Source organism: Sinocyclocheilus anshuiensis, unplaced genomic scaffold (assembly GCF_001515605.1).
Source record: "Sinocyclocheilus anshuiensis isolate Anshui unplaced genomic scaffold, SAMN03320099.WGS_v1.1 scaffold303, whole genome shotgun sequence".
In the NCBI taxonomy this organism is placed as follows: domain Eukaryota; kingdom Metazoa; phylum Chordata; class Actinopteri; order Cypriniformes; family Cyprinidae; genus Sinocyclocheilus; species Sinocyclocheilus anshuiensis.
In genome coordinates, this window is record NW_015549583.1 from 195252 (window position 1) to 208316 (window position 13065).

A 13065-nucleotide genomic window follows, 5' to 3' on the forward strand; every position below is an offset into this window, starting at 1 on the left:
GCATTGCTAAGAACTTAATTTGGACAACTTTAAAGGCGATTTTCTCAATATTTTGAGTTTTTTGCACCCTCAGATTCCAATTTGTTTCTAATAGTTGTATCTCAGCCAAATATTGTCCTATCCTAACAAGCTTATTTATTCAGCTTTCAGATGATGTATAAATCTCAATAAAAAAAAAAAAATGACCCTTATGACTGGTTTTGTGGTCCAAGGTCACAAATGTCTATTTGACATCTGATAAGAAATGTCCTATAGACGTATTGCAGATGAGCAAATATTCTTGTTTCGCAGTTCCCACTTTCAAAGAATGGCAGGCCGCCTCCTCTTCTCGAAACCCGGTGTAAACTTCTGAGTAAGCATACTCACAGAGAACTTCAAAGGGTCAAGGATCCTGCCGGGATTTGGCCGGCGAGATGCTACCCGACAGATCCTGCTCTTCCAGGCGCATTAGTCCGGGGCTGCTATAATTGTCCGGGGAAGCGCGGGCATCGGTGAACTCTCCGAGGGAGGGGACAGAGGGTTAATGCCGCCCTGATCCCCTCGGAGAGTATTGGCTTCCAAGGGAGCCACAAGCAGCCGGGCAGCAGCCGGGGGAGATCTAGTGCCTGAGCCCTGCACAACTTGAGAGAAACTAGCAGAGTAATTTGAGCTAATGACTTAGCGGCAAGCTCTGGCCTGACCCCGGGCTGGGCTGGAGCAGATGCTATCAGCTGAACACGGCCCTCTAGAACGTGAAAAAGCTGCCCCTGTCTCGCTCTTTAGTCGACGAACTGCGAGTTAAGGCCAACTAGCCGATTAGCATTCTGGCCTGGGCCGCTAAACAGAATTTCAATTAGCGGCGATACCGGTGGAACTTAATTCGGTGGCTTCGCCGGACATTGTTGGTAGATTTAGCCACTTTTCAGACCCCCTAGCGACAAATCTAGTGACTTCTTGGACACACACCTCTTTCTCTGCTCTGTTCAGAGGAACAACGCTTTCAGTTACAATTCATATTCTGTTGCTTCTCTAAGTGTACATGCAAATATAGCCAAAATCACAGCACAGGCATTGTCTTTGTCTTGTCTTATGTGTATGTGATTTTTAATAAGACGATGGCTCAATTATAAATCAGGATTTTTTTGTGCAGATGAACATCTTGGAAGGGAGAGCTGGGCTGCGTTCAGCTCCGACAAAACGGTGCAAAACGTTTTTTAAACGGAAACGGTGATGTGTTGAACACTGTTCTGATGATGCAAGAGTTGCAACTATGGCAGCTGAGAAGACCATTCTTTGTGAATAATTTTCAGAGCCTGATGAAATTGGTATAAATACATGTTTAATACTGCAAAATACGCTCGATGTTACAGTCACTGCCCGTGCCGTCCAGAATAAAAGAGAACATCCCAATCAATCGAAGGGATTTGTGGAAACTGTGGTTCCTGATTATTGTGATCCAACATTTGCCTCGCATTTCAGGATGAAAAGACAAACATTTCAGGTGAAGGATAATCCACTTCTTACCTCCGAGACTGTGTTATGATCTATATGACCTTATTAATTTTATTGTGAGTATTAGGCTTATCATTATTGCTGATCACTCTTGTTGTGCTATGATATTGTAATATTTACCATTATATAATCAGAGGAGTATAGAAAAGTTTATGAAAGTGTCACTCCACAATACAATAGCAAAATATATAAATACGTATAATATTTATGTTACATTAATCAGTGTCTAGCACACCTTCCTAAGGAAAGGATATGGACCAGAAGACATTGCAATTACTAAATTATATTTAGACAGACTTAAAGAAGCTCCAGATCTATACTTGTGCTCTTATTATTTCAGTTATTTGCCTTTAATGTAAATAAACATGTGCAAACAATATACTTGCTCTTGTGAATTTATTTGGATGTTAATTACATTGTGCGAGCTGTGTCTTTAATACCGCGTGGTTTATATACATGCTGCTGCTGATTGGGCTGACATGTTTGACACACCCACCAAACAAGAGAAAACGCGTCTCAAACCCCGTTGCACATTACATTACATTTACATTTAGTCATTTTGCAGACACTTTTATCCAAAGCGACTTACAATTTGGGGACACCGTTTCCAGGAGACATGTCGTTCAAACCGGAAGCCGTAGCAAAACGTTGCGCACCGGTTTGAGCTTGAACGTGCCCCTGATTATGTAGTCTTAAAGGGCCACATTTCAGTCATTATTTCATATTAATCCCGTTGTCCGACAACAGAAACAGTAAAATATATAAATGAAAACTGAGAATTCGGCTGTATTAAAATACAGTATGTGAGCACCGAGAGGCAAACAGATGTAAAATGCAATACAACGCAATGACGTCATGAATATGCCAATTGGCGTACGACGTCATCTAGCGACACTGAGCGACTTTTCAAGCTGGCTTTAGCTACTTTCCATCGAATTGGCACGGGGATACTGTGTTTGTCTGCGAGGCACGACCGAAATGTAATATGCGATGCTAAGAGAGGCACAGATGGAAACTGAAACGCGGAGAGAACGTGTGGCTTATTTTAAACTTTAGCCCAAGTCGCTAATGGGGACTCGATGCTTGCCTCGGTTCGTGAGCCCGGGCTCATTATCGCGGCCATCTTTCTTGAATTATATCCCGGTGTGAAGCGTGTGACGCGCGAGATCAGGTGAGATCACATCAGATCACGGGATCCTGTGAGAGCAGTGAATATGATACCTGTGTGTGGAACAAATGCTGGCAGGCCAAGCTGATGCACACACACTGCAAAACACTAATAGTGCATCACATTCTTTAATGTGTCGGTTTAATTTTGTGCATTTATTTTATATATGACCAAAAACACCTTATCACCTAAAAACACCAACTATTCTGTATATAGTAGTAATTTTGCGTGAAATTATTCTGCCTTTGCTTTAATTTCTGCGTGCTATCTTTAAGTGCTTGTAATCATATTTTTATTTGAAATTAGTTGGGCGTGCGAGAGACGATATTTAACGATATTTAGTTAGGTCTCTTATTAGTGCAAACAGTGACATATTAAAGAATAGCATTCCCTCGGCCTGCCCTCATCTACAGCGCTATCAGAGCCATCCACACCCTTATTAAACTCTCCACCGATGTTTGTCTTTCTTGAGTCTTTGCTTTCTTTGTCATTTTGCCACTGCTTAGGTTCAATCAGCCCTCCTTGATCATTCACAAAAATGCTTTCTCTACAAAGTAACACATATCCACCCAGGAAAAAAAAAGCGTTAAAAACTTCCTTAGCGTTAAATACTTTCCAAAAGCACGTTGTATTATTTGAGCTGACAAATTAACAAAATCGTGAACTGTACCTATACGTGTTAACAGCTAAAAGCTACATGTTGGAAGATAAAATGAGCACATTTCGCACACTATAGGCTAAACAGCAGCTACTAAAACAACTTCCCTGAAAAACAAATAGTGCGTGGCTTTAGATGAGATCTACTGTATTTGTCAGGAGCTAGAGGCCGAGTGGCAGGCTGACGGCTATAACATTATCTTATTTAGAGTCAGTGTGGACAAACTCTCTCTCATGCCTTGATCAGTCTACTGGGAGGACATCTTCTGTGACACCTTTATGGAAGAACCGACCCAGGGCTCACTTTAGAGCCTCGCAGACTTTGATGTATCTTATTAAACCCACATGGACTGGATTTGTTAATACTTTTTCTCTCCTTTCCTGACCTGCAATGTTATTTACGGCCTGACTCTAATGGTAGATTAAAGTTGTAAAGATAAACGGTGCAGAATAGAGGGAGGCCATTAGAGGCAGCTTTCAGAAAGTGTTTTAATGTGCTTGAACTATGTGGGATCAGCATGCGTTGCACAAACACACAGAGAAACGCTTAGACATTTTGCATAAAGTAACTAGCCTACATTCTAAAATGCTGGGTTGTTTCGACCTAACTTTGGGTCAAATATGGACTAACCCAACTTTTGGGTTAAATATTTAATTAGTCCATATTTGACCCAAAGTTGTTTTTTTTTAGAGTGTATCAGAACTATCCAACGTCTTTAGACGTTTTCGTTTTGCATATCTTGTTATTATTAACAAATCCCATTAACCGCATTAAAATATCGATGTAATCTTCGTTTTAATTACTACTATTATTATTATTACTCCACTCGTAAATGCAACATTACAGCCTTGAACACACAAGCAATTTATAATCCTGAACTCTGTACTGAATTCGTCAAACATTGCATTTAAAATTCAAAGCGGTGACTAAAATATTCTCTCAAATTTGCCTAATGGATAAATAAATGTCATTATCCGCAAATAACAGGCTTCTCGCGCTCCCTCACTTCACCTTTACCTGATCCCAATCAAACAGAGGTGCCTGGACTTCTTTCATGTTTTCAAAGGCTGTTTTACAGAAACAATAACTCTTTTTATTGAGAACAAATGTTGACATTTGAAGGGAGTATGAATGGAAACCGCCTGTGGTGCCATTTTGACAACAGTGCTCGACCCCCCCGGGATCCCACCTGAGATTAAAGGCTGCATTTCAATAATTCACCTCTAATAATGAAGCCTTTCGCTCAGGCCTACATGTGCACAAGCGCAGATGACAAAATCAGACGCTGTGTTATCGAGAAAAGCGACAGAATCCATCGCAGCGCTGCCCTGAATTCAGTTCGGTGTGTTATGGCATTAAACGCCGTAAAAATGTGCAATGATTATTTAATCATGAATCGTTTAAATCGTACATTTATGGCTATTATAATAGCAATTATATTTTATATTATATCGCGTTATTATTATTATTATTATTTAAAAAATCGTCTTCTTCTTAGTAGCTATTATCTTTCTTTGGGAATCCTTTATATTAAATAGATTTTATATTATCGCAGCATTTATATTAAAGAATATAGCACATCTTTTAATAGCCGTATCAAAAGGCTGTTGAGGTTAACAGTAATCTGTTTAACTAACGCCTTTAAAATGTTAGCGGGGTGGCCCTTATAAGAGAGACGTCATTGCAGGAGCTGGCAGATGTTTAGACACGATTTTACGGATCGTTCAATATCAGTCTATAATGAAGCCCGACTGACCATCTTAACCCCCGCCGGGAGCTCATAACGCGTCCTTTCCAGCCCTGTATTCATCACGCTGAAAACTAGATGAAGGCCTGGATTATAAGCAGCCTCTATTATTCACTGCCATCCAGAGCACATCAACATTCACGCTGCATATGCACACACACCGGAGATTTTAAACGCACTTTTGTATAAAGATAAAAAGGAGAGTTTGAAATGTGTCATTTGTAAATGGCGCCGTATAAATTGACGCACTTTTATGATCTGAATAGCAGGTCTGGATCTGTCTGTTACGCTGGCATCCGAGACTTATAAATCATGATAGTGTGAATGACACTACGATTAGAATATCATTAAGTGTTGAAAAACAGGGCAGTCCAAATGGTGCCAGTGCAGACTAGCGCATTTTATTTACAATCAAGAGATATAAATTAGTAAAAGTCTCCTTGTTAACAACATTGTGTGACTTCGGGTTTTTAAATAAAAAACAATCATAATATATTTACAAAACAATGCTCAGTTACCATTGCAATACAACTTGCATAAATTATAGGCATTACAAAAATAAATATCAAATGTATTCCACTCTTAGTCAAGTTTATACCAGTCCCGAGTTCTCGTTACACTTCACACCTCTAGCACATAAAGCCTGACAGGAGGTCTAGCATGCTCCACGCGCGCGTGTGTACAACTGCTGGCAATGAAGCTACTATAGGGATCCTGAGAAATAAGTCTCCTCATCGAAAAGTCACATGTGTTGGGATAAAGTACTTCCAAACCAGTACCAAACCAGACTGGCTATTGTGCCTTCAAAATTATTTTCTTTTCCATAATCGCACGTGTTATTGTTCTATAGGCAGGTGCTCTGTACTCTGGGTGTACAGTGGCACACAAAAGGATCCGCGTAAGAGCAAATGTTAGTTTAAAACAGCTTGGGCAGGGAGAGAGAGAGAGTCACCTGCACTTAAATGCTTATATTAGCGACTTACTTGAACGATCTTCCTCGTCTTTAACTCGAGAGGTAAGACTGGGATCTTACTGTGAAAACCTCGGTGGGGTCTGCAGAAGATACACACCCGTTTTAGTAAAGGGAAACGACTACAGCGTTTGGACAGATTAAATAGTTCGTATAATGTAGACCTGACGCTAGCGTTCGATTAGGATAAAAATAAACAGCTGAGAAAAAAATGAAATAATTAAATGTCACGTTCAAACAATGAAATAACTTAAAACATGCGACGATTACTCGAAAACAACAACAGGCGCGATTATATTAAAAGTGCCTCAACTAATTAATTTAATATAGTTAAGTTTTATTGGATAGACAATTGGTTAATCTACATGCAATCAGTTAAATAATGCGCTGGCTGAGATCAGCAGCTGGATATATATGCACCCTTTACGCACCTTTTTTGGATTCTGCATTGGAGGCCATGAAATGCTGTTCAGTCTGGTTTGGATTGGTCTTTAGCAGAGGCTCGCCGCTCTGTTTGTGAAGGAGTCCCTCTCCAGATGAATTATAGCGCAGTATCCCTTGGCCCTGCAGCGGGCTGAAGTTGCCATAGTTTGTGTAATTACTATAAAACGGCGAGGTGTAATAAAGCGGTCTTCCTAATATGGAGGTGGCGGGGTACACTGCGCCCGCTGGAGACGCGCTGGACGCCGTTGAGGTCAAAAGGCCAACACCTGGGGGACAGTTCTGCTGCTGCTTTGGGTCCGAAGTTGCGATCTCGGCTAACGACCAGAGCTTAGGCTTGACGCTTTGGTTTTGACCGTCCAGGCATGTTTTGTCGGTGCTGTTCTCTCGGTGATGATGGGTCAAGAGAGGGGCCTCCACCGCGGTCAGAGGAGAGGAGGTCAGCGGCTTGGGTGACGGGCCTCTCTGCCTGTCCTCGCGGACCGTGTCCAGATCACTCGCGTCGCATTTGTCCTTGCTATCGGGTCCAGAATCACAAACCCGGTCCCCGGTTCTGCACGTGACCTTCTCGCCGACAGATTCCACCGAGCACGAGTGATCTGTCAGGTGCAAACTGATGCCTGCGGACACAAACCACGCAGCCGTGAGTTACTGCTGTCAAAACTGTGCAAATCTCGCAGGACTTCCCTTAAAATCGCATTACGACCCGAATGTCTTAAATGTACAATTATAATTTAGTATGATCCTAGACCACAAAACCAGTCATAATGGTCTTTTTTTTATTATTGAGATTTATACACCACCTGAAAGCTGGATAAATAAGCTTTCCATTGATGTATGGTTTGTTAGGATAGGACAATATTTGGCCGAGATACAACTATTTGAAAATCTGGAATCTGAGGGTGCAAACAAATCAAAATATTGAGAAAATCATCTTTAAAGTTGTCCAAATGAAGTTCTTAGCAATGCATATTACTAATCAAAAATTAAGTTTTGATATATTTACGGTAGGAAATTTACGAAATAGCTTAATATCCTATAATGATTTTTTTTAGCATAAAATAATAATCGATCATTTTGATATCGTTACAAATATACGCGTGCTACTTATGACTGGTTTTGTGGTCCATGGTCACATATAGAGATACATTATTCAAACGTCAAATATTTGTACAATATATGCAGTACATTTGACTTTTTATCGACCGTAAATGCATTTAAGTTAAATTAGCGCATCATCATAATAATAATAATAATAATAATAATACACCTTCGTCCTCAGCAGACGCTTCACTGTTGTCCATGTTTTTATCCGTGCGCTCGTCTTTTCTCTCCCCATCGCCGTCGTCCTCGTCCTCATCCTCACTTTTATTCCGTGGTGCCCATGTCACCTTGTTCTCCTTCTTGAGTCTTCTTCTGGCATTAGCGAACCAGGTGGATACTTGCGTGAGGGTCATCTTGGTGATGATGGCCAGCATGATCTTTTCTCCTTTCGTGGGATAAGGGTTTTTCTTGTGTTCCTGCAGCCAAGCTTTTAGCGTCGCCGTCGCGTCCCGCGTGGCGTTTTTCCGGTACGCGGGGTCGTTGAGCTGGTACGGGTAACCGGGACTCCCGTACGGGTGATAACTGATGGCTCCTGCCATCCCCGCAGTGTGCGCGTCATACGGAGAGCCCTTCAAAAACAACAGTTTTTGTTAGTCATCTGTCTTATTTATTTTTTTTTGTGCAGCTTTTTTTCTTTCTTTACAACATAAAATAAATATAGCGCAGATTAAACAAAATAAATCAACGCTTTATGAATGCACACGAACTAGTGAGCTATTCTGCATTATGCAACGCTAATTTTATTAATGCATGTTATTATAAAGTGTAACCAAAAATATAATACTAATAATAATTAAGCCAATAAACAATGATTAATCCTTCATGCAATTATCAGAATGCACAATTACACGGGACTGGGGTGGATAACAGATAATGGGTAATTGCAGCCATTTTGCATAATCACCAGGCTTACTTTCCCAGTGCTCTTTCAGTGTCAGAAGCATATCAGTGAAGCGCAGCATTACAAATCCTATTAGAAAACCACTGGATATGGACCGTTTTTACCCGCTTTCATGTGCCATGTCATTAGCATTGCAATTCATCAATTGACGATTAAATAGCGCCTGTTTAGCCGCACATCCTTCCAAATCTCATCTCAAAAATATACTGTGCAGTTGCACATATTTTTTTGCTTCTTCTTATTAATAATTTTAAAATATCACAACCAATAATTTGAGCTATTGACTAAAAAGTGTCGATTTTATTCACGACTTTATCGCCGAACAAAATAACGTTTAGATCACAACCAGCTGCATTTGTATTCATGATCCTCTCGAGCTTTCCTTTGAAACACACACACACACACACACACACTCGCACGCGCGCGCTCATGCAACTCCCGAACCCGCAACCAAAACTATAACCATCCTATCATGCAATATGCATGCATTCCTATCAAGAACAATGCCTCGTGAATGGCGACGGCTCCAGCGCTGTTTACCATGTAGGACGGGAATCCCGTGGCTGGATCTGTGGAATAGGGCAGAGGGCTGGAGAATCCGCTGGCCGAGGCGGTGAACGCCGCAGATCCGGGGTACGGGCTGAACGCTGAACCGGAGGAGGACCGGACCAGTTCCTCGCTCCTCGGGGCGGCCAGCGGGCAGGAGTAGAGCGCCAGAGAGCCAGGGGGCTGGTAGAGGTAACCCTGAGGATAGGACATTATTACAGCTTCTCCAGAACAGGGACGCGGCAGGGCTGAGAACGGGCTGATCGATGCAATCAGCGCATTTAACCAGCGCGCGCAGGGATACACTAATAAAATAAAATAAATAAAAGCGCTAAAGTGGAAGAGCGATCAGCGGAGTGCCGTCATGAAGATCCCCTAGCGTCCGTTTGTTTGTAGTGCTCGGGAGTGGAGAGTGAAGAGTTGCTGGAAGGAGCAGGCGAGTTTCTGAGAGCGTTGGAGAAACAGGAGCTGTCAATCACGGCTCATCTAAATATTCCGTCTCCTCCCCTCTCTCGCAATTCCGGAACAAAACCCGCACAGAAAGCCGCCTGTGCGTCCTCGCCGTCGGGTTTCCGTCGTTTATCTGCTGCATTTCTCTTTCTTTTTGATTTATTTCGGCGGCGGACGGATGACATGATGCCATCTTCCTTGTCATTTCTTTATAAAAAAAAAAATCACGCCGTGGCAGAAGAGGGTTTGCTCGTGCATTACAGCGTATTTACATACACAAGACTATGCAATAAACTAGACTTACTAAATATAATTGCGCATTACTGTTACATTTGTTATTACATGTCGTTAAGAAAGTGCTTTTGTTGTTTACTTTCTTAAAACTATACTGCACAGAACCTGGCAACGAAATGCATGCAATATGCAAATAAATCCCCCCCAAAAAAATGTATGCAAGCTGCATTTTTTTCTTTAGTTTATTATTATTATTATTAATTTTTTATTTTTATTATTATTTTTTTTTTTAACATACAGGGTTAGTATTGCACGAACGCAATATGAGTGATTTGTGCAGTCATGAACAGTCAATACAATCAGCCGTTCCTTCACTCCACTGAGCAAGTTTCACCGTCAGAAGTTGTTGCATTTGTAAATATGTATTGCAGCGCGCAGCTCCGTAATGTAAAGTGTTTGTCTCTGGAGTGCTGGATGCTCGGAGCAGCAGTGCGCGCTCAGGCCGGTGGGAGGTGTGAGTCCTCTTCATATTTCTGCTCTCTAATCGCAGGAGGTCTTCTGTCCTGACAGCAGGAGTTTGTCTTCCACGTACCTGTAACATATATTCAGAACTAATGCAGCAGGAATAGTTTTCCTCAGCACATCACTGTTCGTGACGCGAACACACAAACTCACACCGGCAAATTATGACTGAAATAAATAACGGGCTGCGACAACGACTGTGAAGATTGATGTGCAAAATATGATTATTTGAATTTGACCTTTATTATTATTGCTACAGTTTCAAAACAATAGGCTATCTATTGTAAAACGGGTGAAACGGGTGATGAGGAAAATGTATTCGCAAAACGCTTTTAATTGTCGGCTGCATTATGGTAAATAATTTTCAAGAATGTACCGTTTCGTAAATTGAAATGAATGGAATTAAATAGCTAAATATAATTGTATGTAATGAATAACAAAATGCAAATACAGTCCGTAAAGTCCTTTAACATGGCAGTCAAATACAACAATAATAATAAAAAAAAAAATAATAATAATTTTGCATATTAGCAATGGCAATTTTTAAGATTATCCAAGGATTAGTGGAAATTAATAGAATTATCAATTAAATTGACATTCAAGAGGAAATAAATCATTGCCATGCTATGTTAAATAATGGTGGTAGTGGTGAAAAAAAAAAGTTCGAATTAAAACAAAGCATTATTTTTATTTATTACACAGGCTACAATCAATTCCATATTAAAATGTCTCCATATTTTCAGCCCTCTGTTTCTGATTCAGGAATGAATAACAGGTCTAATTTCTCCCTCATATTCCGCCCTGTTTCTACCCTCTTTCTTATTTCTGCGCTAAAGTAATTTGTAAAGACTGGAAACAGATTAATTTGGCGCTGGTGCTCACAGAGGACACACGAGGCGCGCGCCACACAGCAGGGGGCAGTAGGTTAACTAGGCTAACTTCCAGACTCAGAAACCCTCGTGATATTTTAGTCCCAGCAAACATGATGGATTTATAGGAGATTCAGCCCAAGACTGCAGCGAAGTATCAGTGAAATGCACTTATCCAATTCACCAGCAGGAGCCTTTAAACATGAAATTATGGAATTAACTGACAATAAGCTTGCATAGAATTACTGACTCACATGGCTGAAAGCATAATAAATATATAGGCTATACATTCAAATGTGTATGTATATATATATATATATATATACTACACACACAGCTCCTTACAGAGTCAGATTTATGATGCATGCCATCGATTTGGATAGAAAGAAACAAGTATTGATTTTTCATATTTTCTGGAGACGTGTTTACTCCAGGATAATGCAGCGCGGCAGTGGCGGCTCCAGTGAGCAGCCCCGGGATTAGTAGCACTGCCTTTTGATGAGATAAATTACTCAGTGCAACTTCAATGGCCAAAGGGTATACTTGGAATATGCAGAATTGAATACACCCATTTTACAAAATTATTATAATATGACATATGACAATTTCCATAATATGACACAATTCATTCATGTTAAATAGTTGAGTCATATCCTTTATTTAGTTGTTCTGCTGAACAAGGCATTCAAGTGTGAATAGTCTCCTAATTTACATGATCGCATCATGCATTTTAATGCTAAAATTCAAATGCATGCAATAACACATGCCCAAATAAATAATTATGATTGTTATACATATTGCACAGCTCCTTACAGAGTCAGATTTATGATGCATGCCATCGATTTGGATAGAAAGAAACAAGTATTGATTTTTCATATTTTCTGGAGACGTGTTTACTCCAGGATAATGCAGCGCGGCAGTGGCGGCTCCAGTGAGCAGCACAGGGATTAGTAGCACTGCCTTTTGATGAGATAAATTACTCAGTGCAACTTCAATGGCCAAAGGGTATACTTGGATCTCATATTACTTCATTTACCCTTATGACTAAATGATTATTGATTTTATATTCTTAACTCTGAAATGTGAATGCCAGGCAGCTGACAGGGTTTTCTGTGAAGTACAGTTCTCTTTGGCCTGCTCTGTATGCATGTGTTTGTGTGTGCATAAATCTTGGAGAGTATGTGTGTGTTTATCTTCCTTATGCATGTGTGTGTGTTGGCAATGCAAAAAAAGACAGTCCTTAAACAGTAGGTTGTTATATAGGCTATTTCAGAAATATATGAAGGTAAACAGATATTGCTTGCTGTGAGCTGTGTCTCCTGTTAACATCCCCCTTGTGTTCCCATCAGTCTGAACTTTGAAACTGAACACTGAGGTGAATCCAGGCTCCTGTGATGCTCACATTCACAGATATACTGCAGAGTGCAGGGCCAAAACCACAGACACAGAGTCTCCTCACACTCAAAAAAATGATTAATTGAATTTACTTTTTTTTTTTAAGGTAAGTGGTTGCAATCAATTTATTTGAGCTACATTTAAATAAACACATTTAGTTGACTAACTTTCAACAAAATGTGTTTATTTAAATGTAGCTGAAATAAATTGTTTGCAACCACTTACCTTAAAAAAATAAATAAAAATAAGTAGATTGTTTTCAGTGTATTTAGAAATAGACAAAATATTTGATACTCTTCATTTTGAAATATTTTTTAACGTAATTTTTAAAAAGACACAGAACAGTGAAATAGTGTGATGTAAATATAGCTAAACATTTAATTTAATTTAATTTAATTTGACAACTTTTTTAAACAGAAATGCCATTTTGAATTGAAAATGTAGGCTGAATCATTTACACGATTCATGTTATTCCTAACTGAATGTGATCAGATAATAAACATTTTGATGTTTTGTGTTTTCTATATATTAGGTATAGGAATAAGAATGAATGGGAGCAAAAAAAAAAA

General features: G+C 40.0%; 1 protein-coding gene across 1 annotated transcript; it reads right to left on the reverse strand.

Moving 5' to 3' along the window:
* Positions 1-6041: 6041 nt before the first annotated feature.
* Positions 6042-9465, reverse strand: irx2a (iroquois homeobox 2a). The gene is made up of 4 exons (XM_016446112.1): positions 9021-9465; positions 7746-8148; positions 6466-7095; positions 6042-6117 (listed from the first exon to the last, which is right to left on the reverse strand). Exons 1-4 carry the CDS (start codon positions 9237-9239, stop codon positions 6068-6070), a joined length of 1302 nt encoding a protein of 433 aa, XP_016301598.1. The 5' UTR covers positions 9240-9465; the 3' UTR covers positions 6042-6067.
* Positions 9466-13065: the final 3600 nt, after the last annotated feature.

Bases quoted from the DNA above. Each gene is read 5' to 3' on its own strand.
- irx2a (XM_016446112.1), bottom strand. From the start codon at position 9,239: ATGTCCTATCCTCAGGGTTACCTCTACCAGCCCCCTGGCTCTCTGGCG. The intron at 8,149-9,020 runs GTAAACAGCGCT...TTGTTTTTGAAG, and splicing joins CGGGATTCCCGTCCTACATG to GGCTCTCCGTATGACGCGCA. The intron at 7,096-7,745 runs GTGTATTATTAT...TTGTGTCCGCAG, and splicing joins AGCGTCTGCTGAGGACGAAG to GCATCAGTTTGCACCTGACA.